This window comes from Lampetra planeri, chromosome 5 (assembly GCF_965212315.1).
Source record: "Lampetra planeri chromosome 5, kcLamPlan1.2.h2, whole genome shotgun sequence".
NCBI lineage: Eukaryota > Metazoa > Chordata > Hyperoartia > Petromyzontiformes > Petromyzontidae > Lampetra > Lampetra planeri.
This window is the reverse complement of record NC_136111.1, coordinates 360,081-387,771: the sequence shown is the minus strand read 5'-3', so window position 1 is coordinate 387,771 and position 27,691 is coordinate 360,081. Positions and strand designations below refer to the sequence as shown.

General features: G+C 43.4%; 2 protein-coding genes across 5 annotated transcripts in view; one reads left to right on the top strand and one right to left on the bottom strand.

The window, feature by feature from the left end:
- Positions 1 to 27,691, top strand: part of MCPH1 (microcephalin 1) — a 109,222-nt gene that overhangs the window by 6,389 nt on the left and 75,142 nt on the right. For all 3 annotated transcript variants that reach the window (XM_078593978.1, XM_078593977.1, XM_078593979.1), the window contains exons 8-15: positions 1,394 to 1,543; positions 1,926 to 2,027; positions 3,379 to 4,815; positions 5,961 to 6,073; positions 11,829 to 11,924; positions 12,242 to 12,279; positions 12,690 to 12,852; positions 13,735 to 13,812. In XM_078593978.1, the coding sequence (XP_078450104.1) occupies positions 1,394 to 1,543; positions 1,926 to 2,027; positions 3,379 to 4,815; positions 5,961 to 6,073; positions 11,829 to 11,924; positions 12,242 to 12,279; positions 12,690 to 12,852; positions 13,735 to 13,812 (2,177 nt within the window). The remainder of the gene's footprint in view (positions 1 to 1,393; positions 1,544 to 1,925; positions 2,028 to 3,378; positions 4,816 to 5,960; positions 6,074 to 11,828; positions 11,925 to 12,241; positions 12,280 to 12,689; positions 12,853 to 13,734; positions 13,813 to 27,691) is intronic.
- LOC144718601 (angiopoietin-2-like) overlaps positions 14,740 to 27,691 on the bottom strand; it is a 52,226-nt gene continuing 39,274 nt past the window's right edge. For both annotated transcript variants that reach the window (XM_078593981.1, XM_078593980.1), the window contains exons 7-10: positions 26,956 to 27,057; positions 22,383 to 22,549; positions 17,845 to 17,975; positions 14,740 to 16,052 (exon numbers count right to left, since the gene is read on the bottom strand). In XM_078593981.1, the coding sequence (XP_078450107.1) occupies positions 15,886 to 16,052; positions 17,845 to 17,975; positions 22,383 to 22,549; positions 26,956 to 27,057 (567 nt within the window). In that variant the 3' untranslated portion in view covers positions 14,740 to 15,885. The remainder of the gene's footprint in view (positions 16,053 to 17,844; positions 17,976 to 22,382; positions 22,550 to 26,955; positions 27,058 to 27,691) is intronic.

Here is a 27,691-nt window from a genome sequence, read left to right as displayed (position 1 = left end):
GAAGACAAGGGTAGAGACGGTGTTGAAGACGATAACTAAGACTTGACGAGACTTGACGAGCTCCAGGGGTCCACTCCAACAACGGCCCCGAGTCCTCTCCGGGTTCCCCTTTTATCCCCCCAGCGCAGCCTCACTCTCCCCTGGCTACGCCCCCTTCTAGATCCTCCTCAACGGTTTCCGGGCTTTCTCCCGTACCCCCTCCGTCACCTTCTCCCCACATCTCTTCCTCCCCCCTACCCCCTCACCTGCTGGCCGACAGGGTTGCTATGGCAGCCGAGCCCCTTCGTGCCAGCAGCCAGCGCTACATGCCGTAGTGACCCATTCCATGTCACTACACATTTAAACGGTGTTGGTCATGGGATTTGTTTGGCCATACCTCACCATATGTTTCAGTAGGGCTGGTGAAGGGAGGGGGACCCAGGACCAGTGCAATCACTTGCCACTAATATCCTTGGCTGCGAATAAATCTCAGGTCGCCAGATTCATAGTGCAATGTGCTAACCACGGCATCACCTTTCCAACCCGGTTTGTTTTAGGAGCTGAATCTCTATCTTCATTTGTGGGTTGAAGCCATTGGTATATATTTCACGTTCCTATGGTGAGGGCCACTATTTCAGTAGAGCAACCACTTGCCTACTGTTGTTTAGCTCGGTAATATTTTAGAAGAGTAAATTTCATGCAGATCACACTTTTAAATTAATTACCAGCTTTACTCTGGCTGGATTCTACAGCATTGCTTTTTACAGTTGCCAACTTTTATATTATGCCAAATTCGGTTGTGTTAATGTTTTTTAATGGTTGCTATGGTTTAAGCCTTAATTTTTTAACCAAAAAAATATGGAGGTTCCAACTTGTATGGTAATACTACACAATGGTTCCAGGATTTACTTTAATGCTCTAGAAAAAAGTAAACTTCACATGTTATCTTTTTAAATGCATCCATGTGTTTTTTCATTCATATTTACATGGACTTCAGCATTATATTGGTGAAAAATGACGTGTTCTTAATTTAAAGTGTTTAAATATAGTTGTGGGTCTTTTAATTGCTCGTAGGATAAACTATGCATGGCTTTAAAGGCTTTGATAACATACCCCAGATCATTTGGCATATCGCAACTCGCTCCACACATTTTATGCACGTTATAAATAGGACTTATTATGCATGCAATTAAACATATAATTTGATTACATTTTTGTTCATCATAGTGAATGCTTTAGATATGAGTGTTTTACTGTGAAAACAAACCATACAAGTGCATTTAACTTTTCAAGTCCGTTATAAATCTTCATGACACGATGTAACGTGATTTAAGCACTGTAAATATGTAACGGCAATGACTTACCCCGTCGTAAGCTGAAGAGCGAGAACTGGTGTCTGCATTGTCATTGACAGGCCCCGATTGCCTCATCTTGGCGTTTGATGATGAGGGCCAGCCAGTGTTCAGCCCCATGGTGACTCGCTCACCAGTCCTGGACAGGGTCAAGTCTATGGCAGACAGGCTGCAGGAGATGAAGGCGAGGCATGAGAATATCTCCTTGACTGGTACATTAGTCTGCATATCTGGCGAAGTGGGTACGAGGTTTTAACGTTAAGGGCATCAGTCAGCTGGAGTGTTTGCTGCATTGTGATATGGTCCTTTTTTTAAAGTTGAGTATGTATGTAATGATTCTTTAAAATCTGTAAAAACTTTAATATTTATAAAGCTACCAATTCTGCAAAATAAATGTTGTTCCTTTTGTGTAATACGTTAAACTGTGTTCAACTGGACGTATCACATTGATGTTTAGGCAAATTCAAATATACATACAGAATAGTTCACTTTGTGTAATATTTGTTTAATAACATATCTTTATGTGATGAGTTGTTCCTTCTCACTGCATGAGTATTCTGATTGACAAATCTGTTTTCTGTTCATTTCTTGAAGCTTCCCAGATGGTGAGCCAGAGCCAATCACCTGATGGCTCTGCCTCTCCACTACAGTGCTCATCAAATGTCGCTTCCTGCTCTTTATTTAACATTCTGTTGGGTAAGTTTCAGCATTGTGCTATTTTTATTTTAAACAAATCTTTGGTGATACTATGTTGGGAGTGGTGAATAAGCACATCACAGAAAACTCAACGCATTCATCAATAACACTGCCGCCTTAAAATAAATATATGCAATAGGCGGCAATTTGTGAATTGCACTTCATAAATTGGCCTATCTACGCGTGGTGAAGAAGGCCCATTGCCCAAAATGGCACCTCATTATTTTTCCTATTAGTTTTGTGCTCTGGACATGTCTGTTGAGTTTATATATAAATTATTATTAATAATTAGCTATTTGGCTGGAGATGGATGTCAATAGTAAAATGTGTTTTGTATGAGAGATGAAATTAGTGAGATGAGAGAGAAGACTGATTCGAGGTAGAAGACAATCATGAAGACACAACAGATGGAAGCGGCAGTGATATGAGAGAAATTGTGACACTGCGAGAGAGATACACAATGTAACCTATAAGAGAGATGTAGGCAAGAGACAGATATCATGTGAGATTGGATAATAGATATGAGACATATAGTGAGATGAGAGGTATTAAATAGCTGCATTTAGATGACATAGAAGAGGGATAATAATACATGGTGAGAGATGTACTCGGATGAGATATATGACAGTGAGCTGGCAGGAGAAAGGTATTGGGAAATTGCTTCGACAAAGAGAAAGCACAACACATGTGGGAACTTGTACAGCATTACCATGCAGCGCCCCAAAGTGCTTGCAAAATATACGTTTGTGCACTTATACCTGCTGATTTCATTATTTCACATGCACAAGTATTACATAAATTACCCTGCTTCCAAGCTCTTTACTCTGGACAGTTTGTCAAATGCCGAGTCAAAAAAGGCCAGAAATTGGCCGAACTAAAATATGCCTCTGGTAATCAGTGCACCCCGAGTGAGCATGTGGTGCTTTGTTCAATGTAGGGTCTTGCAGTATATCGTGGAAAATTACTGTTCATCGTTATGCAAAAATATGCTTTTTACCAATAAATATGCAATCAAAATATGGTTGTGATTGTTCGATTGCCTATCTGTTTAAATGGCAAACTTAAGGTACAGTAACATATTAAGTCCTGTTTAAAATATGTTTTCTAGTTTTTTAAATAAAGAGGTGTATCTCAATGTGTTTTTACCTAATTAAATACACAACTATATCTTTATTTAGTATGTACTCTCAAATACACATGTTTTGCATAACTAGTGCACGTAAATGTATATCTTCATTTGGTGAAATGTTATAAAACTAAACAGAATGTAGTAATTATGAAACCAATCGTCGTGATCGTCAATTACATGTCGATGCAATCATCCTAAAGGGGAGTTTTGTTCTTTGCTCAGGAGAAGAGTCCGGACCAGAAGAGGAGGAATTGTCAACACCGAGGCCTTGTGACAGTTTCGTAGCAGACTCTGATGTCTCCCTGGATAACAGTCGCATGAAATCAAAACAACGTTCCACCTCCGAAAAGGATTTTTCCTTCTCGCACGCTGTAGTGCAAGAGACACCAAACGTGTCACCTCTTGGAAGCTCAAATGCTACTGAATCAAATAGCAGTCATAGACATCCTCGAAAATCGAGAAGAAAACGCTTGGACAATATTGTCATGTCTCATCAAAACAGGGGAGAGGGTTGCCAGCATCAAACTTCGACAGGGAATTGTAAAAATTCTTCAGAACTCAGTTCCTTTGATCTCGCTGATGTTCTCCCAGTGCCTTTATGTACTGATACGGAGACACAGAGCTCCTCCACCAACATAGGGTCACTGACAGACACTGTTAGCAAGACAAGTTCCAATTCCCTGGACAAATATACCTGTGGTGGACGTAACTCTTCTGATGACATCCTGGTTACCGGTGAAGTGCGTATGGAAACAGCCACTTCTGAGAGACACAAGGCGACTCGTCTTATTGGAGAAAATGTTGCTGCACATGAAGAAGATATCATGGTAGAAAGTGATCTGGCACCAATAGTTAATTGTAATTCAGCTGGCGGAACGGGTTTCCATTCTGAACAATCGGCAGCAACTTCTGCAGTGTTTGAAACAAGTAGGAAGAGGCCACACGCTGATTATACCAGGACACCAGGGTCCGCAAGGTCGAGGAAGAAGCAAAAGTTACAGCAAGTGCCAGAATCTCCGAGTTGTATCTCACCATTCGACGATTACTTCTTGCCAGAAAATGTTCAAGAGCTGGCGCCAAGGAATCAAGACGTTATTAAAAGGGTCTCTGCCTTGTTTGGCACACCAAAAACTAATACAAATAGTCGACGAGAGAGCCAAGATGGATCGAAAATCACAGGAAGTAGCATCGTTTCATTAGATGGCCCAACAAGAACTTCCAGTAACCCACAGCAACAGAGAATTGACGAAGAGCCTCAAATGAAGCCCCAAACAAAAACAACGCGTGGGCCTGAGATTGTTGGTGAAACGACTGCCACTCATAGTATCACAAATAACAAAGGTGTTAAGAAGTTTAGGCTTTATTCTGTGAAGCAGGAAGGATACTTAGCTGAAGTGACCTACACAACCCATGTGGTACGACGGGAAAGTCCAAGGCCACCTGTTGAACAGGAGAAAAAAGATACCGATACAGACAGCACGGTCTCAGACTTGTGTGGATACGATGCGTCCGGCAATGACCGTCTGGCACAGAACCCCGAGTCGGGAAAGGAAAGTCCAACAATAAACAGAAATCTTCCCAGTTTTCCAGACATTGTTGAAGTGACATCCCGACAAGTTTCTGTGCAGAAGGAAAATCCCATTGTCTCAAGGCACCAAGGTATCAAGCATTTACACTTTGCTAAGGCAAAACACCACATTTTGTAATATAAAACACTGCCTCTTCATTGTTTTAGCAGATGTTAAACATCCATTATTAAGTGTATTAATGATTTGGATATTAAGAGCTGCAAACATTAAAACAATGCTCTTTTGTGCTTGTATTTTCAAGAGACTGCACATTCAATGTTGCTAGAGTGATATGTTGAATTGCTTATAATCCATACAAGCTTTATTCCAGTTCCAATTTTGATATACATTTCGGCAAATAGTTGTTAATGACTTCTGTTTACAAACTGAGTGGTGAGGCCTTTAGGCATGCCTGCTTAATGTTTACTGAAGTAAAATGGGCAGTCACTTCACATACATCAGTGAATTGCATAATGATTTATAATTTTTTGCAAACTTCAGACAACCACTGATAAGCCAGTGATATACTGTAATTTAACAAGATGTTCACTGAACATCTGTTAATATCCATTGGTAACAGTTAAATGTTTACTGGCATATGTTGTGGACCATATCTATAAAATATGGGTGTGACTAAGCCCATCGTTTATCATGGGTCACTATACTGAGAACCTCTGTATGGAAAGTTTACAGTGGTTATACAATGCATTACACAGAGAGCATCATATACACTTGCATGTGTTCTCTGCATGTCCAGTAAAAGTTTATAAATTGAGATACAAATGTAGGGAGCACCTGAGTGACTCAACATTGACCACTTGGCACAGTGAGCCACCGTGGTTCGCCTGCCTGCATAGATCATTAGATGCAAACACAAATGAGAGAATATGCACATTTCAAACAAAGCAAACACATTAAAAATAATGAGAATGTTAATCTCGAAGTCGTAATACTTTACATTTTTCGATATGTGCGCACCAGTCCGACGTGACCATCCAATGCGTAAATTGTGGAATCTGTTTTTTCGTATATCAATAATTGTGGGTTACTTTGTGTTTCAAACCCATCTTCTTCTATGAATTGAAACTTCCTATCACCAAAGCAATGTGGAATTTCTCCCAATAATCACTAACTTTTAAAATACTTTGTTTAAATAGCAATGACATTATAATCTTGTTTAGTTGCAATCCATCATTTTTCAGGGTAACAAATGTGGAAATTGTTGTTTAATTGCAGAAAAGCCATCGAGTGGTGCAGAGAGGGCCCAGAAAGGTCCCAGAAGGTCTGGGAGGCTGAAACTCATGGTGCCAATGGAAGAATCTAAAAAGCCAAAAAAAGATGGAAAGCAGGTTGGTCAATGACAAAAACACATTTTTAGAACATGTATAACATCTGTGCTGCCGGGAAAGTATATGTAAATTGAGAATGGCTGTAAATTACCATTGTAATTTTATCTTTTGCCAACAAAGGCTGTGAAGTTAGATTTTCTCATGCGTATTCTACACTTATTGGGACAGGTTTAACACCCAGGCATGCAAACATCCAATACATCTAGAATGTGGTTGCATTGCTATACCAGTCAAGATTTACTTTCTTTGGCAGCATAACGTAAAAAAAGGATATGCTTTCATGTGATAGAATCTATACATATTTGTAATGAGCCCTATTGGTTGGAGGTATGCTGACATGAGTAATAGAAAATGACAGGTTCCTACCAAAGCAAGATTGGAAATATGAGCTGCAAATACTTGTAATTTTGAATTAACTTTAGTTCATTATTAATCTAGTCAGACAAAATGCACAACTCCCTTTCTAATTTTCTTCAAACTCCTTTTGTAGGGAGAAGATTATGATTGAATGAGTCACACCACTTTCCACCTGGTTGTCAGAAGTCATCTGCTGTAGCTTTGCGAACTTCAAGAAATGTACCGGCAAAATGAACCTCAACATTCCTAGAGAAATGTCCATTATAGTTGTACTCCTGCATGGCAAACCACCATGTGTAACACCTTCACTAACATAATCTGCATATAGGATATTCTAATCGCATGTTGCTGTATTAAAAATCCTAAATATTAAGTTAGTTTGTGTTTTTTGTGGCCTTGGTGAAGGTATTAACCAAAATGGCTGTTTGTGTAGGCAAGCGCCTTTAGCTATTGATGCACCTTGTGCCTGGCTACTGCGGAATGGCGTCGTGCATTGCTCGTCTGCCTAATCCATCAGATGTGGTTAGAAAGAGTGATGAAGACGTGTGCACAAAAAGGATGGGCCCAGATGTAACACGCGGCAACCAATGTTGAATTCACTATCAATTATTATACTCGTGGTACAAGGAGTGAATTATGTTTGTGTGATAATTGATTATTTATTTAATTTATGTCCCAATAATATGCTGTTATTATATGTAGGATATTGGAATAAATAACACAATTGAGACAGAAATGAAATGAAATGACAATATAAATTAGATGATCTTGACTTGAAGCTTTCGTGACTGCAGGAATTCGTATTCCTGGGTCTTTCGGTAAAGTCACGTAGATAGGTTCAAAGAAAATAACAATAACAAGAAACTACGACGTTTCTATCGTAACACGAGCGCTCGTCATCAGGAAAAGGAAGACGACCGCTTGTGTTGCGATCGAAACGTCGGCGTTTTTTTGTTATTTTTTGTTATTTTCTTTGAACCTATCTACGTGACTTTACCGAAAGACCCAACAATATAAATGAGATGATACAAACATGACAATTAGAATTGCGACCCAGCATCGTAACGAGACTATTGCATCTCCGGGGGCATGAATGTGTTGCCTACGTAATGTACGCTCATGCATTGACAAACTTAAAAAAATTACTTCACAGATATTTTAGATGAAATGTAAAAACATACAAATGTGCCTGAAGAGGTGTTTTAATGCATGTAATTTTTTTTCTAGTATTAAAATATTCAATTGAAGAGTTTTTAATGATCCAAAAAAACTTGTGGTTTTAAATTGTTTTAAGTTTACATTAAAGATGTTTTATTGCTCCAGAAAGTTTAAATGTTTTTTTTATATATATCCTAAGATACATTTCACTAAGAATTCACTCTTTGGACACATCTTCTATAAGGTTTGAAAACTATAATTTTACCACTTAGATTTGCTCATGCTCTAACAGTGCTACAACGCAGACAATATGATGATAACCTTTTCTTTGTCACCTTGAATTCAAAATATAACACGTCTACCATATGTATAGTTATGGTTTTAATACGGCGGTACACGTGGAGTATATGACGGTTAATGTCATCATTGAAACTGTTCGGAAAAGTAAGTCGGCTTGGGCAGGACACATCGTGAAAAGGGACAATGAATATTGATGGCATGGAACGTATCCAAGAGGAGAATCTCTAACGAGATGGAGCGATAAAATCGGCTCCTTTAGATGTGCTGGCTGGATTATTGCATCGCAGGAGCGTGAGAGATTGCTGCAGCTTGAGGGGGTGCCTTCATCCAGCAATTGATTGACCATGGCCGCTGCTAATTCTGAAGTGCATATAATTACAACTGCCTGAAAGACATTTCCCAAAAGATAACTGTATCCATAAATGTACCTTTGTTTTCTGTTATTGTTTAAAACATTGAGTATATAAAGAACGTATTTGTATTGCATAGTGACATTAAATTAAGGTATAATCTTCCACGAGGGAAAAAAACAGCAACACGATAGTTGTGAGCGAGTTGATTTTTCGGTTTGCAAGCAGAACATCTGTATGTTGTCGTGCATGGTGGAGGAAGCCTTGGAGCCAGCTGTGTACACTACACGTTATTTAGTTTTATGAGGGGAGAGACTTGAAGGAATTGCGTAGCACTTGCCAACACAAAGAAAAATGTTTACACAGCAGGGGAATTGTCGCTTCTTTTTTTGTGTTAAGCTTGGTTCAATTTTGAGTAAAAACATCTATGTGGGAGCCCTGAGTAATGGTGAACATTGGATCAACGTTGGTCGTTATGGACGCTTATTATGCGTGCGTTTAGGAGGTGATTTCATCACTGCTGTAGGTTTGCAAGCATTGCCTTGACGATCAGCGGTGTAAGGACATGATCAAATACTAACTCTGCTATGGATTGTGCGATCTTTAGTGCGAGTTTACAGAGTGCACGCTTTCATAGTTTACAACTTCATAGTTACACAACACAACTAGGGTAAATAGCGTTAAACCTTTTTCGTTATAAAAGTTAAACAGTAGCATTTTCTTAAAGACATTGTATTATTGCAATCTAATGATAGCGCTAAGGCGAGTTGTAATACTTTATTTCCCATTCCTACACGTTCAGTCAAAGCTTCACTTGAGTTCCATTGGCACAGACTCGTTGAATACTTTGCAAGCTCCGGATCGACATGTAAATACGAATGGAAAAAATCCAGATAGTTCTATAATAGAAAATACAGCTGTGAGAGGGCTTCGTAAAGGAGACAACATGCTGAGAAATGTGGCCATCGTGTTGCTGAACTGAACGCAGGCAACCATGCGAACAGCAGCGCTGTTAAAAGGCAATGCCAAAAGTTCGTTTGGTGAATGCAAAACCCAACACGTTCATCAAATGACACTGCCCTGAAAAGGAAAATGTACAAATTATAATAGGCAAGCAGCGAACATCCTCTTGCTATAATTATTGATTACAATTTACGTGTTTATCGCAGTGTAATATAAAGCCTTGCAAGTTATTTCCATGGCACACTTGAAGTTTTTCTTTTTTTAGTTGCTTGAAAACAAGCTGCGAACGTAGAAAGGTAATCGTACTGTTGCTGTGTAAAATGTTTCTTTATTAATAGGACTGGTCAACTGATTTCGTTTCTCACAATCTAAAATGTCAGTTATACTTCCGTAGAAACTTTTTTTAGGGGAAATTGTATCCAATATTTCACGACTTTCGAGAAGTGTATAAACTCTTGTTAAGACAGTAATTCAAGAGTCATGAGCAACCTTGGGGATGTGGTGAATATACGCTGCATGTACAGTCGAAGGCCACTGATATGACTTCAGCTTAGATATCAAATACAAGGTGCTGGGCTTGACTCAAAGGAGAATGCTGCTCCTATGAATGATTTTATCATCGATACCATCATCATCACCACCCATGATTGATCTGCTGCTGGATGATGGCCTCGTCAAACTGTTGCCATCTCTCACGGTCTCTGAGTGGTACAGCTCACCTCGCCGCTCGTGTGCACGAGCCGTCGTCATTGCTCCATTTCCACGGTGGATGCCCTCTCGGGGGCTCGTCTCTCCTCCGTTGGCTGTTACTCAGGCGCTAGTCTCCTCTACAACATCACTGCAGCCTGCTGTCACCCTTTATATTTTATGTTGCAGCCAGTCTGCCTTCAGTAACATGCTCTTGGTATACGTACCTTGGTTACTGTTACAGTTGTCTCCCTCCAAGAGGTGTATTGTAGTTAAATAGAACATGTAGAGGCCAGACAACCACATGAGCAAGCAGGGTTTAGGTAAGGTGTTTCTACCATCAACCATATCCACACAAACTGGCATCACATCACAAAGCATTATGCCAAACCTTTGCAGAGTGTGAAAAGCCATGCTTTCATGTGGCCATCTAAACTCTCACAAACCATGGGAATCTGTGGGACTGCACTCGACTGGATGAGGGCGTTTCTTTCTGATTGCTCCCAAAAAATATCAATGGGTCCCAATTCCTCTTCAGCCTGGCCAGTTGCCAACAGAGTCCCGCAGGTTCTGTATGATCTCTCCTGCTATTTAACATTTCTATTCAGCCACTGGGACAACTTTTCACCAGTACACAGATTACACTCGGCTTTACCTTGGAATTCGGGATGAGCAGCTGAATGTCTGGCAATTGGTTGAAACTGAACCCACATTAAATAGAATACCTGCTGGTTGGGCTGGAGTATAGACTTGGTGACCTGAGGCGTATTAAATCGTTTTTATCTGTTGATCAAACTTCTCCTCTACCCGTCAATAGAACTACAAGTCTGGGCTTGTGTTAGACAATGCCCTGTATTTTTATCCCTGGATAAAACAAGCAGTAAAAACCTGTCTGTTGCACCTATGGACCATCGATACGGTCTAAACCATTTATCTGTGGTGGAGATTGTGCTCCCGTTCTGAGAGCCCCGGTAACGTCTCGCCTCCACGATGGTAATCAGTGGGGTGTGGGGGTGCCGCCATGTCCAGTCCCACTGCCACCGGGCATTCAGAATGCCTCAGCGCGATGCTTGACCGCCGATCCCATCGGGACCCAGTTTTTCCGAAACTGCACCGAATCTCCATCGGTTCCAGTTGAGCTCCGTGCACCGTATAAATTGCTGTTTTATTCACAACTTCCTCCTCACTATTTGACTGAGAAACTGCAGCCTCACAGTAATCCTGTCAAGTTTGAGGTCCTCAAACCCAATGTCTCTCTGTCAGCCACGTGATGATCAAAACCGCTGTGGAGTTCGAGTTGGTTCACTCCTTTGTCCTCATTATTAGGGACCACTGCCTGACCTTGAGATTCTCCTGTTTAGAAAGAAATTAGAACTTTATTATTTCACAAGTTATCTTCACTCAATTTGGAGAAATGTGGTAATTTGATTTGTTATGAGAGGGCGGTGTCAATGACGTGTGTTGACCATTTTGAAGAAGGTACTGTTATTATGCTTCATTACTAATATATATCAAACCTTGTGTTGCTTTACGCACGTGTCTGTGACATTTATTGAAAGTTGTTTTGTTACACTGTACAGCGCTCAAACCTCTTTATGGTCTATTGCGCTTTTTACATTTTAAAAATAAATATTAAATGGGTAATGTAACGAATGGATGCTTTATGCATTCTAATTGCATTATATTCCTTGAAAACTTAAGGTAACGGCTCAATAAAGATACTTTGAACGGACACAATCTGTGCTTTAAGTAGGGCTTCGTACTTACACGGTTTGATTTTTTTATTTTACAGATCTAACATGCAAATTTACGTCTGCTTATTTTCAATGTTTTATTGACTGCAAACGTGTTCGAGTGGCTGTTTTTAAAAACAATAATTAGTATATCCGTTTGCTTTGGATAAACATTTTGTCTTGTTTCCTGTGTGTGGTATTTGGCAGAGTCTTCCACGATCAGTTGCCCTGAGGAGGCAGCCGCCTCAGAAGAAGAGCACCGAGTCTGGGAGAATGCGGACGGCCAGCGCAACGCAGCGTCGAGTGCGCACCGCACGGCCACAAATACCGCACGGTTACCTCAGGGACATTATTTACGGATCAAATTTTACCTTGTCCTGATTATGTAAATAGCTTACGCAAGATTAAACTACGGGTTGTTTGCTTGATTTTGCCCAGATTTTACGTGTAAAAATCTATATATCTATGGCGACTCCAGTTTAGATGAAAGCTTCAAATCTAGAATTAGATGAAAGTTGTTTAATATTTTAACAATGTTGTACACAGAAAGTCACTTCAAATAAATGTCGACTTATTTTTTTTATTTCCTTATTCATTTCTTTTTTTGTCTTTTCTTTTAGCAAAGTCAATCATTGGTGTTGACAAGCCTGCACACTGAGTGAGTGTACTTTTGCAATCATCATTATAAAGTGGTGCAACTATTGAAATGCTGGATGATTTAATACTTAAAAAAACGAGTTTAAAAACAGTCGAGCAATGTCCTTAAAAGTTAACATTCTGAGTGGGGCTGCCAACTGAGCGACAACAACTGCGACATGGCAACAAGAATATCTTACAATAACGTAATAGAGGGGAACTGCATGTCCATGCTTTGTCTTGAGTGAGTGGAGTTTTTTTTTTATTACGCAACTAACAAAAACAGAGACTTTTCACTTCCTGGGAAGACTTAAGAGATTTCCCAGGACAACAGCTGCCTCAAAACGACGACTTCCTGGGAAAACCAGAACAGGTGGCACCTCTCTTTGTGAGTCGAGTGTCTGATCTGTCGTGTCGTGGCTGTGTGCACAGGCAGCGGAGCAGGGTGCACCGTGTGGTGAGGAAGCTGGGTGGTTTCGAGCTCGGCGAGGACGTGCAGGAGAGCACCACGCACGTGGTGCTGGGATCACCGCGCCGCACGCTCAATGCGCTGCTCGGCATCGCGCGTGGCTGCTGGCTGCTCTCGCTCGCTTGGGTGAGGCAGCCTGCGTAATGTCCGGAGCCACGGGATCCACGGCCCCTTCCCGCTGCAACCGCGAGGATCGCATCGCCCCGTTTAATCCGTCTGCCCGCGAGCCTTTATCTTAGGCCTGAATCCTTGGCTTGGGGTCTGGATTTCTCACTTAGTCCTCCAGCCTGTGTTCCCAGCTCAGCTTCCCACTGCATAGTTGGCAGTGTTTCTGTCTTGTGTGTCCTGCGTGGCCTGCTTCACCTAATCTTTTGATCAAGTTCGATAACTGCAGCTGTGTTTGCATTGAGAAAGGTCAGCACATTGAAGATCATAAGTGTTGACATGTTGAGTCAAGATGATACAACTGTAACTTTATTGTCGTGGTCCAAGACAAACACGATTGTGATATTAATATCATGACCTCATGATGTATACCTCAAGTTGTTTTATTGTGCGTTTTGTAACTTGCTCAACCTTTATAAAATAAACTTGGCATGGCCTGTCAAGTCAGGATCACGTAATAAATACTCACCATTTTCAGCACTGACATTCAATGTAAATCAGGCTGTGTTTCAGTAAATGCTCTTGCAGAGTATAGAGTTCACATTAACCATTCATATGTCCATTAAAACTGTTCGTATGTTAACTTCAACTATTCTATTGTTATCGAGGCACCACAATCTAAAGTGCAAAACTATGTCAGTCAAATTATCTCGGAGTTTTACCTCTGCCAAAATAAACCAAACTCTCCTTTTACAACTCTGAAAATGGCCATTGCATTGTTTGATGAGACCGCATGGCTTGAGTAGGTGGTGAGGTTTAAGTTGTGCTTGTGAATGACCATTTCTGAACTTGTTGTGTTGCACAGTCTTGTCAGCTTCTCTTCACTGCTGTGCTCTGCGCCAGGTGTTGGAGTCAGCGGAGTGTGGACATTGGCTTGAGGAGGAGCCTTACGAGATGACCGACACGTTCCCTGCTGCTCAAGTAAGTGACACGCGTTTTCATGTTATGACAGGGTTATTCATGAGAATGTGTTGCTTGCAAATCTCTGAATCCGAGCCGTGCAAACCGGTAATAACTGGAATGTTATCAGATGCCAATTTCTTACTTTTACAGTGAAAGAGGGAATGGGTAAATCATTGTGGCCTACAGCTGTGTGATGTCCACGCAAATGTCGGTGAAGGGAAGATGATGCGAGAGTTTTTCGAAGAAGTATTTTACGGACGGGGCCAGGGGCGACTGGACCTTGGCGTTTTATGCGAGTGGACAGGAAGGAGAACACTCACTTACTAAGTTCCTTTTGCCATGTTGAGCAGTTATATAATGCTCAGATGTATTGTAATACCCCGCGTGATTTATGAAATACCCTCAAGGGGTCGTGAATAACAACAGGATCTGCGTGCACAACTCAAGGCCAAGAGCCCTTTCTTATTCAGACTCTTCACATGGTACGGTTTAAAGTCATTTTGTAGGAATTGTTTAAACTTGCGCAGGTAAGTGTTGACACTGGATTTGGATGGCCGGATGGTGCAGTGGTCACACTCATACCTCATTGCAAGAAGAACCTGGGTTCGTTTGCTGATTCGGACCCCTTTCTCTCTGGAGTTTGTATGTTCTCCACATGTGTGGCATGGTTTCCTCTGGCTTCTCTGGATTCCTCTCATAGCTAAAGGCAAACAACCCTGTAACTGGTATTGGCCAAACATCCCAATGCAGGACACTCCGATAAAAAAAAGAGTCTTTGGAGTTGGTGTCGGTTTCCTACACAGCCCCTCCTGCACATCTGTGAAAAAGAGCTTCATAGCTCATCAGATTCCTCCAGTCGAAATAATGATTCTGATTCCTAAGTAAATTAGTATTTAAAGGAATATGTATTTCAGAGAGCAAAGACCGGTCTGCACAAGCTACAAAATTGGCCCTGCTTTATTTTATTGTCATATTTTACAAAAAACGTTAAACATTTTTTTCGATCATAAAAACACATTGTGGAGTATTCAACAAAGTTTAGCAACAACAACGTACATGTGGTGAGAGTTTTAATCGCTTTTTAACACAATTAAATAATAAGACTACGGTTTAGCAAAATTTATAGCTAAATGCACTCCGACAACACCATATTAAAATGTCCAGTAAGTGTGCAGTGGAGTGATCTCAATGTTTTCACTTTGCAGTCAGAAACCCACAAAGGATCTTGATTTTTTTTCTCAAAATATCCTGCGTATCATATATCTCTTCATGTCTGATTGTTGGCTCTTGCTATATTTTTCTTATCGTTTTGCTCATAAAGAGTTTTCTCAATGTTTAAATATATAGTTCAGTATGGGAATATTCATACAAACTATGACTGTAGTCATTTGGACATCAGAGGTATGGCTGCGCGGTGGGGAAAGTGAAACGTGCTGTCTCACGGGGTCAGTCTTAGATGCTGGTCAACAACACTTTACTCTACAAGGAAGTTAAAACGTATAAAGGAAACGAATAGCAATGAACATACTCTTTGGTTCTTTCGGTTTCGATCGAAACGTCGTGATCTATTAATTTTGTACCTACGTGACTTTACCGAAAGAACCAAAGAGTATGGATTCCTGCGGTTACGAAAGCTTCAAATCAGCAATGAACATGTCAGCGAAGTAGTTTTTTTTTCTCTTGTGTGGCATCGATGCCTCGTACCCCATCTTTCCTACTCATGGTTACAATATCAATTTTGTCAAAACTAATTTAAAACATAAAATAATAAGAATAGGAGGGTATGCGACGTTTTCTATTCGAGTAATAACGCGGTGCAAAATACGTAATTACAACACAGCGGTCTGTACAGAAACAAAGCGTTCGTTTTGTCGTCAGCTTCACCTTCATCTCATTGAGAATCCTCAGTGGCACGGAGCCATACGCTGCCGGCATGTGGGGGAGGTGTGGAAGGTTTTGGTTTGCAGTTCGTGGCTCTCGGCATTCCCAACGTGAGCGGTGACGCCGCCCGGAAGTCCGTCTCTGGCTTCCGTCCCGGCTGCCGCGTTCCAGCAGAAGGGAATGCGTCTCATCGGGTCCCTTTGGCGGACGTCACACTCCAAAGTCCACCGGTCGGATCATCATGGTGGTGGATCGCAGAGAGTAGCTCGAGCCCTTCCAGTAATGCCACTTGATGCCGTTGAACTTGCCGGTGTTCTGCCCGGCCGTGTAGTACATGCCGTTGAGGTTGGAGGGGCCACATGCATCAAACCACCAGCCTGGAGGATATTGCCACATGCAGGGTTGAGACTCCGCGCAAATGAGGCGAACGTGATGATGCATGTATTTGTTACACTGTATAGGGTACATATACAAATCACGTCAATGGCATCTCTGTATATCTGTAAGTTTGTGCGTCTGTCCGTAATGCATATGTTAACATATAGTGTGCATGTGTAAATACATCAGGGTCGCCTAAGGCCATCATCCCTCTAGGGTCAATAAAATGACTACCACCTGATGGTTACCACTTGGTGGTTGGAAGTCGTTGCAGTAAAAGGCCACTATAACGCGAGCTTCGGGGGACATGAATAACGCCCATGTTATAGGCTGCTTACCCACGTAATATAAAATGCATGTGTCTGTGTGTTTTCAGGTCTGTGTATGTGTCTCTGAGTGTTTCCATGTATTTGTCTCTGTGACTGTCCAACTGCACACGCGTAACTGCTGGGGTTGAGAGGGTGGGGTCTGACTGTTGTCTGCTGCTGCTGCTGCTGCTCTGCGAGCCACGGACAGGGCAGGGCTGGGGGCTGGTGGCTGGGGGCAGGGGGCTGGGGGCTGCGTCCGGCCACTGGATACCTGGGACCTGGCCATGGTCGTGTAGCACTGCTCTGCGTGTGATCACCAAATTATATTAATTTGACTTCTTTCATTAATCCTCGTACGTTAATTTGTTTGCTCGTGTTACATCGGGTTTTCCCGTATTGCGCTGGAGAGAGAATCGTGCACAAGAACAGAGAATGTGCCCCTTGACTAAGTGCTTTGTTTTTTAGCTGGGGAGTTATCTTCAATCCAGTTGGTGGCTCAATCTTGATGGGGCCGAAACGCTGCGTCAATTTTTCCAATTTCAGATGACTCATTCAGATCGAATCTTGACTTAAAGCTTTCGTGACTGCAGGAATTCATATTCTTTGGGTCTTTCAGGAAAAGTCACGTAGATAGGTTCAAAGAAAATAACAAAAAACTACGACGTTTCGATCGCAACACAAGCGGTTGTCATCAGGAAAAGGGGGTTAGCTTCTCAAGGCAACCTATTTATAAATAGGCGTTGCGATCGAAACGGCGTAGTTTTTAGTTATTTTCTTTGAACCTATCTACGTGACTTTATCGAAAGACCCAAAGAATCATTCAGATTGATTCATTGAATGTTGGGAATGAGAGGGAAAAAATTGTAACACACCTACGGTCTGCTTTAATGAATGCTTTGGTGTGACATACCAACCATTCCATTTCTCCTCCCGCATGAGTTACCTGAAACTGGGGAACCTGCAGGGAAGTGTCCCACAAAACTGCAGCCACGTGCCGCCACCGCGTATAGCCAGGAGGATGTTCTCATTGCGGTGAGCAGTGTGTTATTTTTAATCGTGGCTTGGTGTTATAGATGTGGTTGATGCATTAGCGTGACTGGAGGGAGGAAAAGCGAGGAACATTCTTTACCGCAGTTGCTTTTAGCCTCACGCACCGAACCACTGAGTGTGGTACTGGTTAGGGCGGGCACTGTGAGGCGCTCGCGTTTCCTGTCGGCGAGCTGCGCGTCGGGTGCTGCTGGGTGAAGTTTAAGATGCGTGAGTTGTCGTAGCCGCTCGTGGCTCTGGTTCGGGCCACTCGTTGAACATTTACGCTCTCGAGATTTCGCCGCGCACTACTACCGCAGGCATCGACCCCTCAATATGCCCGCAGTGAGTAGTGTGTGGTGAAATCTTGAGAAGAAGAATAATAAGAGGTGTTGAATGCAGCGGTCCAAGCTGGGAAGTCTACGTTTGGATGTTGGCTGTACTTGGAGCATCTCACCTCCTGTTGCCATCTGTGCACACTTGCAAGCGCAGTTGTCGTTGTCCATGTCTTTGGTGCTGAAGTCGATGCCGGACTGCGCAAAGCTGCTGTACTTGCCGGCTGTGCCCGTGTAGCCTTTAACGTAGATCCTGAATCAAAGTCAAAGAGAACGTGCCGTGGCGTAGCTCTGTAAACAACAGGCCTCTCTTCACTTGCCGGTGTGGGTTAGATCCAGAATGTTCTCTCTATTGGTGTGTGCTGGTTCGACTGTGTGCTCTGTGTGTGTATAGTTCAGAGTCATCATTATAGACATTCTTTTCTTAACAATTTTATTACTTTACAAAACATCTGGTTGGCTATATAACATCTAAACTAAACAGTTATCTCAAGATATATCTTAAAACGTTGCATTACTCCAGGAAATATCAAGACATATTACTGAAAATTTGTTCTGGCAATCGTGAAACGAATGACACGGCTTAAGGCAGCCTTTGAAAATAAGTTTATAGTTTATTTTATTTAACCAGGTGAGAACCCAAGAGACCAGGATAGTCTCAATTGCAATAGTTACCTGATAAACTTATGTGGAAGCAGATCATTTGAAGTTTTTGTTACAAAAGCCAAAGTGCAGTCACGTTGCTATCACAGTGCCAGTGCAGGAGATTGGGTAGCTGTGTTTGCCCGCACTGGCTGCTTTTGCGCCTCACTTCCCATGACGGGGCCAGGGTAATTGATAGTTCAGGTCTCGACTACTTTGTGGGACAGCTGAGGACAATTACCCTCTTTTATTTTCAGTAATACAACCTCGTTACAGGCATTTCATCCCAACAGCCGCACTTGTAGTGTTGTCACTGTGGTTGCCTGTCAAATGGCAGCTTGCGTAGCACTGCGTTCGGTTTTATGGAAGTTTCTTTGCTCCGAAAGGCAGAGGTTGTGTCATGCCTGGGAAACAGACACCTCAACTTTGACACGAGTAGCAGCTTGAACTGGAGCCAGATTGCTCTCATGCAATGCCAGACCTTGAAACGTTCTCTAAAACAATCACACAATTACTCAAGTATTAATGACTGCAAAAGCATCGCTGTAGCCAAAAAAGGATTATGTGACACGTGCATAAGCAAAATATAAATGCCTACGGGTTTGTTGTAAGAATACCTGTTAAACATAATTATATACACGTGCTGTTTAAATCATATCCTTCTAATGGTTTACATAAATATGGAAAATTAGGAACATGTAAAAGTTAAAACCCTTTTGCTTTGAAGGTGTTAAGTTGAAGGGTATTTTAACTGCACCTCTGATTAATCTCTTTTTTCTGCCATGCAGTTATCTTTAATTGTTATTCTTTATCATTTCAAATTCGAAATTTGTTAATAATAGGGTTTTCCACTTTTTTTGGGTGACAAAACTAAAACCTTTTGCAAGGAATAATGTTTGCATTAACCACAATACTTGCAATCAGAATGCAAACAAAAAACAACACTGATAATTTATGCCTTGTCCTTGAAACTGATTGGTCCACACCAGAGACAGCTTTCTTTGGAGCCTAGTCTCATATGGTGTTCGATCAGATGACGCCAAAAGGCGCACAGTTCAAAGACAACGCACTGTCAGTGTAATGTGGACTCGGGGTAAGCACCTACATCATGAGGTACTTCATTCCCCTTTTTTCTGTCGCCATAAAAAAGGGAAATACCCCTATTAGTATATTATTAGTATACTTTGGTACTGGCAAAGGAGGCCTCATGATGTAGAAATTTGTTCTTAAATATTTTTCGTCAATGCAATGTTGAATTGCCATGAAAGCTTTCTCCAACAGAAATAAGAACCACTCAGGACTTTTTATTATGTTAGGAATCGAATTGATATAATTCAACCTGTAAGCTATCTTTTAAAATGAAGCGTGTTATTGGGGGCTTTTGGGAAAAATTTGTATATTCTCAAAAGACTCGCACAGCATTCTGATGCATTGCATGCCCCCCCCCTCCCCCACATTTAACACCCATCGTTATCATTACCTTCCTCCTGGTCAACATTCCCTGACACTAACGCCTCAACATCAATGAGTAGGCTGTTAAAATACCCAGAGATCAATGACACAGAGAGAAACCAACCATCGTTATAGCAGGAGTTCAAATTTTCCACATTGATAGTGAATGGTAATTATCAGACAAAACAGCCTCACTCAAACAGTATCACAGCGACGCATGGGTCTCAGCAGAGGGTGCGTGTGTATATAAAGAGAACGGAAATCTAGCCACCAGCTAAAAACACTCTAAGCATGTGGCCAATTGAACACGTACGCATGCATGCATATTTCAGAATCAGAACATTTATTTACATTGGAGGAATCCGATGAGCTATCAAGCTCTTTTTCACAGATGTCCAGTCGGGGCACGGGGTAAGAACGTTACAACAACAACAACAAACAACACAAAAACACGATAGGAGTGCAACGTGTAAGAAATGTAAACAAATCACCCAAACACATACAAATTAAACGAAATCATCCCCTTCCTACCACACAAGCCCACTGAGGTATTCATTTTTTTTTTCAAAAGCTACCTGGCCACAACTGATAGCTCAACAATTGGCTTGTTATTTGGACATTTTTGCAGCAAAACATGCAAAATAGTCTAAACGCATGTTTCTAAATGTGGAGGGAAAAATCGGAGGACCTAGAGAAAAGAATCCACGCGACCACGGGGAGAGAGACAGGCAAACTCCAAATATATACATATGCATTCCTCAGATACGTCTGACTTTGACAGTTGTCTTTGATTGGCAGGCTTGCTCGGTTTGAAGGTGCCTGGCTAAGCTTACATTTCGTATTTGAGATTCTTTCAGATTTATAAAACCGCGCCGAATCCCAGCTGTGCAGAAATCACCAGCGGCTGTGGCGGCGTCTGCGCCTGTGCTGGGCGGCGGTGATTAGGGACGGGGGCTGCTCGGCATGGGAGCTGACACCGCCGCATTGGCGGCCGCGGCGCTGTTCGCGGTGTTTTCTTAGTGGCCGTGGGGACATCACAGCTGCTCCTCGGGGCATTGGGTCAAGCGCGCGCTCTTGAATGGTAGAGGCCTCGCCGAATTCTTCCGGCACGTGTTCTTCAAATCTTCAAATTACCATTCTTTTTTTGTGTTTATCGTTAGCTGCAACGGCTATAGTGTTTTATGTAACTAATCTATCATTTCTGAACAGATCGTATTTACCATATACGGTACAGTATACGTACAGAGTATGTAAAAGGTAAACAGGTGAAGGTGGAGCCCTGCAACGGCCTGCTCACGCCACTACTGGCGGAAGGGGCCCCTGCCAGAGGGAGCTCCAGAGGGCATTTGGCATCCTCCTCCATGCTGGCAGTCATCCTGGGAGAGGTAGGAACACTCACACTTTGCCCCACCACACTCGACCTGCCCATCAACCTCACTGTGAGGGACATATTTGTACTGCCGCGTGCACCGAGGTAGGAGGGCATTTCAGGAACGTATGTGTGTATGTATGTTGAACTTCTTTCACATCGCACGTAGCTTACCGTGCTAAGCGTCCACACGGTGTGTACTTGCATGGCCTGTGCGCTCGTGTGTGGGGTGTAATGTGATCTTAAACGAAGTGCAGTCATGCGTTTCACGCTCCGAGTCCAGCTGCCGAAAAATGGAAAATAATCTAACGCTCGTCACGTGTTAATTCATTTTCAAAGGCTTATCCTACTTTCAACGGTCCTGTGAAAGGTGTTCTTAATATTTAGCCTTAATATTTACATTAGGCTGAGTGTTGAGTAAACAGAGGTTACATGAAATATTTTAAACTTTTCATCGACTACTTGAATAGCAGAATGGAAGTTTATTTTGTTCCGGTCTTGGAAGTACAAGTTTACATTGCAAAAGAACAGAGCGATGTGTAGCGTTCCGTCTGATAAATCTCGCATCTCGAAACTGTCAGTCCCGCCTAGTACAGACTCTGCTACGAATGGTTTCACCAGTTGACTCAACGTGGATAGTTGGGTATTTAGCCAGATGGTGGTGGTGGCTATGCATGCCTGTGATCCCGCACTGTGGAGGCAGCGAGGGTTGGTGGATCGAACAAATGTTATGAAACTCCCTTCCCGTGGGGGTCAAGGTGTCATACCCAGGCTCGCCAGGAGGAAGCGTCACAGCAAAAATTTGGACTCCACCTGTTCCGTCTGAATGGGATGGAGTATTTCCCTTTCGCACACACACACACACACGCACGTGGGTTTTCTCATTGGCGCAAGGCCACTGAGAAGTTGCCCCATGTTCGTATGAGCTGGCAGACTCGTACAGACCTTCTCCACTTATTCTTTCATATTTGTTCGGTACGTGATATTTGGTGTGCCGCATGTGAGCGGTTTATAATTGCAGCGATTGTTTCCGCCAGTCCTCCTGCACCGACCTGTCCATCAGCTTCTCGCTGCTCTGGCCCCCGCCACAGAAATTATGAATTCCCACCCCTGGCTCAGGGGGGCTGTAAACGTGAGTTGAGCACCCACGGCTCAATGCTCACTTGAGCGGCAATCTCCTGGACGCCTTTGACCGACCTGTAGTTGAGCTTCTCGCTGCTGATGTAGAAGCGCTCGTACTGCGAGAAGGCGACGTTGCCCTCCCAGTCGCGCAGCTCCACCCTCAGCACAAAGTGCTGCTGGTGCGACAGGTAGTACACGTGCTGGTTGCCCATCCAGTGCTCTGCCGCCACGTCGCCAAAGCCCTGTGCGCCAGACGCAAAAAAGTAAAACCGCAACGTCTTTACTCTGTTGCGCACGTGGAGGGAACTGGCAAGGCGACCGTGAAAAAGTATAGCTCGGAAAGCGCCCTCTGGGGGAGGTGAATGCACCGACCCAGGCGTGCTCCGGGGGTCAGGCTACATGCTGCGACAGCGCGAGAGGCCACTAAACACTTGTGCAAACAGCTATTATGCAGCACCTGCTTAAACGCTTGTAAGTCTTGCGGAAGAAAGATGAACTGGGCCCAGAAAACCAGAGCAGTTTCCACTGATGGGCCTCTGGCCAAGAGCGTTCTCGCTGGCGCTGTCCTGCCAGAGTGTTGCAGCGAGGAACCTCGTATCCACAACGTGTCTGTACCCCGGCAAGCGCGTGAGAATTATTTTGTTGCGTGCACCGTAATTTAAATGAATATTTTTTCATCCATTGCTGTTTATTATTGGACGTTATTTCCTCCATACCTTATGCTATGGCTCTGTTTAAAACGCATTGCCAGCCCAAATATTTCAATTAATTCCAACATCTGCAAATGTTTTATCTCCTCTACTCGCGTTAAATTAAGGAGCCCTTCAGCTGGGCTCTCACACACCGCTCACCATCAGCGGTTCCTGGCTTGGCTCGTGGAATACTGGTGATCAAACTTGCTTCACAAAAAGCAATTTTTGTCTAAAAACAATTACCATCATATATTGAAATTCACTGGCAAAAAGTGGCGCTAGTTTTCTGCTGTAAAATTTAATGCAGATTATCATTGTCAAATCTCGGCTACCTTGGAGACGACGCTATTTCACTCAGCTGTCTTGGCGTTCACGTAATATCTGCAGTCCGTTAAGCCCGATGTGATATAATGGATTGTAAGTGCGAGGTTATCGTAGCCCAGCATAACAAATGTGAGCCTGTGTGGAAACAATCATGGCCGCCGCACATACCAGGACACCTCTCTGCTGATCCCACAGAATGCCCCCCTTTCCCTTTCTCCCAGCGTTTCTTCCCTCCCGCCAACCGGACAGGGGTGAGACAAACAAACTTCCACCGATCCCTCCGAGAGCTCGTTCTGATGGGGTTTACACATAAGTTCTTAATAAATGACGGAACTGATAGCTGACAAATTGCTGTATATTTTCGTGATTATAATGAAAAAGTCCTGGGGAGGCATAAATAAGAGACACATGAAAGTGGGACAATTAGCAGATATGTGTTTCTGGTTTACATTGTGTGCTGTTTTATCAACCTGTCCAGAACGTTTGTCACAGCGGAGGTACAAAGTGTATGTTTTTGTACTGTGGAACGGAGCCCAATTGCTTGTGCATTGCACATGGAACACATTTCACGGGAATGTACGTGATCAGTAAAAAATGTTTGTGAAAAACAATGGTTGATTTTCATCATCCATTGTTTAATTTACTCTGTTAGTTGTCAGCTTGCTTTATTTTTGCTGTGTCATTTTTGTAAGGGAAAAAAAGAAACTGTGTGATTAATCTTTCTTGACTGAAAACCGTATGGATTTTCATTCATTAATAGGGAAGCTCGATGCTTTTCAGATTCAATTAACTTTCATTGTACATGACGGGCTGCCTCGAGTTAGTTTCCCGGAGATTCGGTGTCCTCCGGCGGAATTACTGCAGGTCACACAGTGTTCCTACTGAGGTCACTGGTGGTTCGAATGGCACATGACCATTTCCTTTTGAGCAATGCCAACATTCCCAGGCATATAGCGTTGTGGTTAGACCACCCGATTCATTCAGAAGGCTCCGAGATCCAACCAAGTTTGGGGACTCGCTCAGCCCTTCATTCCTCCAGAATTGATAGAATGAGCACTCATGTTGTGTCAACAGTGGTCACCCTCTGGAGGAACTGACTCCCATCATAGGAATGTGGAATTTTCACTCTTGGCTCAGGGCCACCAACAGAGATGAACAATGCTCCGATGCCCGTTTGCGAAGCAATACATTTTGACTTCAAGTGGACATGAATAAAGAGAAAGAAATAAAATGGAAATCACATCAAAAGCACGTCTGGCATGCGGGTACATTTGTTTGGCTTTCCACTTCCCAGATGCTTGGAGCAGGTGGCTTGGGGTTGCGTCTTATCACTTATGAGGCTCTGTAGTCTGTTACTGCTCAATTCACGCGAGGAGTTCACGGTGGACAGGTTGTGGCCTAGTCATATGCATGCATAGAAGATAAGAATAAAAAAATATCGAGAGCAGTGGCTAAGTAGTTTGTCTTCTGCGCTGGAATCTATCCATGTCCATGGCTAACACTGGTAACGGGCGGTTTCCAAATTAGCCTCGTTCCCGTCATCAGCTTGCACTGACCCTTATGGTGAAGTATGGTCAAACAACCCCTCTGTTAGATCAGGAATAGAGAATTTTTGTCTCAGCAGTGGATTGACAAATAGATAAAACAATTAATTGTTGAAAATACCCTTATTTTATCCATGGAAATGTATGTTTTGGCTACACTGAGACGTTTGACCAATTCAATGAATATGTGTTTAGGAGGACACCGGCGTACCCGGAATACAAAAGGCAATACTCTCGTCACCACAGGGATAGATTCAAGAATCTATTGATCTACTGCTATCTCCTGGTGACCTTTTGGCCAAAGCCTACCGTGTTTACTCAGTCTCCTAACCACTTCATTAAGCACGCTCAACCTTGCTTAGCTTCAGGTCTGACGAAATCAGGAGCATTCAAGGTGACTGAGTTTTTGCCATTTAGTCATGGTTATATTATGACTTTCCACTGTGTGCTGTAATCTTACATTGCCGCTGTATATGTGATCACCTCCACACATGTATCATGACCCGTTCACCCAGACAAGTATATTTGGCTTCATCACAGGTCCTTTTGCTTTGGGCGTAACGGCATGAGGCAACGATTGTATTATCGCAAAGTGCACGGTATATAATTTGACTTAAAATGCTCACAGCCTAATACATGCAGATGGCCCAGGCATTGCTCGCACACGTAAACAATATTTAATCTTGCCCACTCTCGTGCCTCTAAGTGCCTACGTGTAACCATTATTAAGTTATTACCTCATGTGTGCTTTAACTGCTATAATTTGTACATATTTTGTTTGCTAACAGTCTAATAATGTATATGTTGTCATTATATTGCCCTTACTGGTGTAGTACCGTCGAATACAGGTCGACACCCGGGGTTGAGGCACACTGAGGTTTATTACAACAAACGTTGTGACATACACACTTGAGGGGGTATCGGCCCCCTCACCCGTCTATCTGAGGACACACCTCCTAGCTAACCCTAGCCTGCCTCAGAGTCCTCCTCTCGTGGACTAGGGGAGGCTATCTTGGCCCGACACTGGTCAGTCGGGCCCGGTACTCAGAGTCCAGACCAACACCGGCTCTGGCTCTGGCACCACGCCACTGGCTCGAGCCTGCGCGGTCCTGACAAGGACGGCGTAGCAGGGGGAGACCAGGGCTCTATCTCGGACGTCTTCCGTCTTCTCTTCTTAGCTAACCCAACTCTCCCTAGCCCCCCGATACATTCCCCTTTTATACATCCCCCTCCCTGAGGGGTGGGGCCCCGGGGGATCGTAACGTCCGAAGCGCGGACGTCGTAGAGGGCACCTGCCCGTGCACTGACGTAGCCCCGCCCACTGTGCTTGTTTACCGTTGGATCCCATACATATCAGCTCGACACATATTTCCTCCGTAAGACCCCTACACTGGCATTAAAAGAGGCCAGGGAGAAATGGGTGAGGCTACCAATGTCCATTCGACGCTTCTCACCGAGGTGCAGTCTCCAGTCGTGGCCTCTACTGAAATGTGTATTTAATAGAGATCAATTCATTCATAGTTGCCATGAATTAATGTTTCACTGTCATGCATGCTACAATACATTTGGAACAGATTGCTTATGGAGAGGGGCACCCCCTGCAAGAATGTGGAATTCTCACCACTACCTCAGTACCACCGTGGTATTAGGCCGTGTATACAGCCACTTTGGCTGTAAGCTTCTGTCCATACTCGTGGTGTTGTGAACTTCTTGCATCTGCTGATTGCCTGAGTTTACAGTCTAAACAACGTTTTGCTATGTAAGGTGCGAAACATCCATACACACATACAGGTCTGCAGATTTGCAGCCGCTGCCCTGGAGGACACTTGAAGTGTCCTCAACGTAGTCGAAGCTCGCGAGTCACACGCAGCGGGATGCCTCTCATTAATAGTGCATGGCCACAGACAGGAACGCACGAAGTTTCCAAGAGACTTGGGCTGGAGGCCTGGGGCAGAATGCCACATGGGGTTCCCTTATTCATTACCGACAAAAATTATGCCCATTGTGGAGCCCTCTTCTGTGTAGGCCCAGGACAATTTGCTCCCACCCCTGGGCGGCCCAGGCCACAGATAGCGGGCACCTCCTCACCATCTTGTACTCCTGCCATGGGCGGTGGAAGTCTGTGGCGCCGTTTTCTCGGTGTTGGATGACGGTCCACCCGCCGCCTTGTGACTCCATGTTGCAGTAGACCTGGCAGCAAAGCACAGTTTACTTCAGACAGTCGGCCAAGCAGGAACTGTTTCAGCAGGGTAGGGTGTTGTTGTTTGATACACCATAAACCTCTTTGTAAGAAGAGTGTGTTACATTGGGAGTTATATCTGTATTGTTACATGAATGAAACAAAGAACCAGACACTTTGGGCAATGCAATATCACAGGTATGGGCAGCTGGTGAATCAAAGCCACCATCCTTGGTGGAGGATGTATAGGATGTCTGTGGAAGCTTCTAGGAACTGCCTAACAAAACAGGGGAAAAACCGTCGCGATATGGGGCGGAGGTCGGCAGGACACTGCAGCAGCAGCAGCAGCACCAGTGAGCGTGTGGTTTGTGTCGCGTGCAGGATGCAGCAAAGCAGCAACCAAGGGAAGACTTGGGGTGGTGGGATAATTGCAGTGGCCCTTGAATGTCAGGCAGTGAGAAATTGTGATGGCACCAGTGGCATTAACCATGATGATCTCCATCTTGAGCTTCAGACACAGACTACGTTAAGTTTGTATATATTAACGTGGAATATATAGTACGGACTGGATGAGTGGTGGCAGGGTAGTTAGCGCAGTGCGATACGAACTTGCCTATCTGAGTTTGGTTCCGATCGACGCACGAT